This window comes from Mus caroli, unplaced genomic scaffold, assembly GCF_900094665.2.
Source record: "Mus caroli unplaced genomic scaffold, CAROLI_EIJ_v1.1 scaffold_22071_1, whole genome shotgun sequence".
Classification (NCBI taxonomy): Eukaryota; Metazoa; Chordata; class Mammalia; order Rodentia; family Muridae; genus Mus; species Mus caroli.
The window spans coordinates 1-1,126 of record NW_018388774.1 but is presented as its reverse complement, the minus strand read 5'-3'; the positions used below and the strand labels follow the sequence as shown (position 1 = coordinate 1,126).

General features: G+C 39.6%; 1 protein-coding gene across 1 annotated transcript; it reads right to left on the bottom strand.

Moving 5' to 3' along the window:
- Window positions 1–214: 214 nt before the first annotated feature.
- Window positions 215–1,120, bottom strand: LOC110287777 (vomeronasal type-1 receptor 40). The gene has a single exon (XM_021154313.1). The coding sequence runs from the start codon at window positions 1,035–1,037 to the stop codon at window positions 300–302; it is 738 nt and encodes a 245-aa protein (XP_021009972.1). The 5' UTR covers window positions 1,038–1,120; the 3' UTR covers window positions 215–299.
- Between the last annotated feature and the right edge of the window lie 6 nt (window positions 1,121–1,126).

Below are 1,126 nucleotides of genomic sequence, written 5' to 3'. Positions count from 1 at the left end.
TTACACTTTTCATACTTAAATGCAATGTGTGAATCCAGGTCAAATGAGAGACCTCTAACAGATCTCCTTTGAAGTTGTTCTGAGAAATATAAACCTCATATGATACCTGAGTGGGCATGCTGTTTAGTTTTATTTTATATACTTGTCATCTGATCACAAAGTAAACAGACTAAACAGAAAAAAAAAAGATGATTTCATGTATCAATTTAAGTCATAAAATGTTCCAAATATGTCATGACCCAAAGCTCTGATGACAACATATTGGATTATATTCACAGTCCATACCCATCACTGAATAATCAAATATTTACTATTCTGCCACACTTTGACTCCCAAAACTTAATTATATGCTTTTCAGTGCAAATAAAAACAAAAGGGCTGACTGTGGCATAGCTATGACACAAAATAATTTGGATACAGTACAATATTGAGCCATCCTTAAACTTTATCCTTGAGTAGAAGACAGCATTTTCCAAAATGTAGAGAACCACAAAGAAGCTCATGAGCAGCATGATGGTCCTCGTGGCCCTTTGCTCTGGGGATGTTTTTGAAGAAAGGCTGGTGCTATGAAGGTGCTGGGCCTGCTTCTGGTGCCTCTGAAGGAGAGCCACCATGTACCCACTGGACAGGGCCATGAGACTGACAAGAAATGTTTCCCTGATGGCCATAGGTGCAGAAAACATGCTTGTCCTGGAGTAACTCATGGGTAGAATTGAGCAGGACTGAGTAACATACATAAAATCCTCTGAGGTCAAGTTGGGGGTAGCAATAATCGATATGAAGAGGTGACTGCTAAAAGACATATAGAGAACACAGAAGAAAATAAAGGCACCTGAGATGTGATGNGGAGATTTATGTTTAAACTTTGTTGAACAGAAGCTTCTAGAAGTAAGGGTGATGGTCCAAAGGACATTCAGCAGACAGGTAGCACAAAGGGAGAGGCCCCTCAAAAGCCTGTGCAAATAGATAAGTGATTGACATGTGGTAGAATCCCATATCCCCTGAGATATAAACATGTCCACAGCTATGAGTCCCATAGTTATAAGGAATATTAGTTGGGTTAGGGACAAGAAAGTAATGTAGAGATCAATGGGCTTAGGCCTGTTCTCACCAAGGATCATGCAGA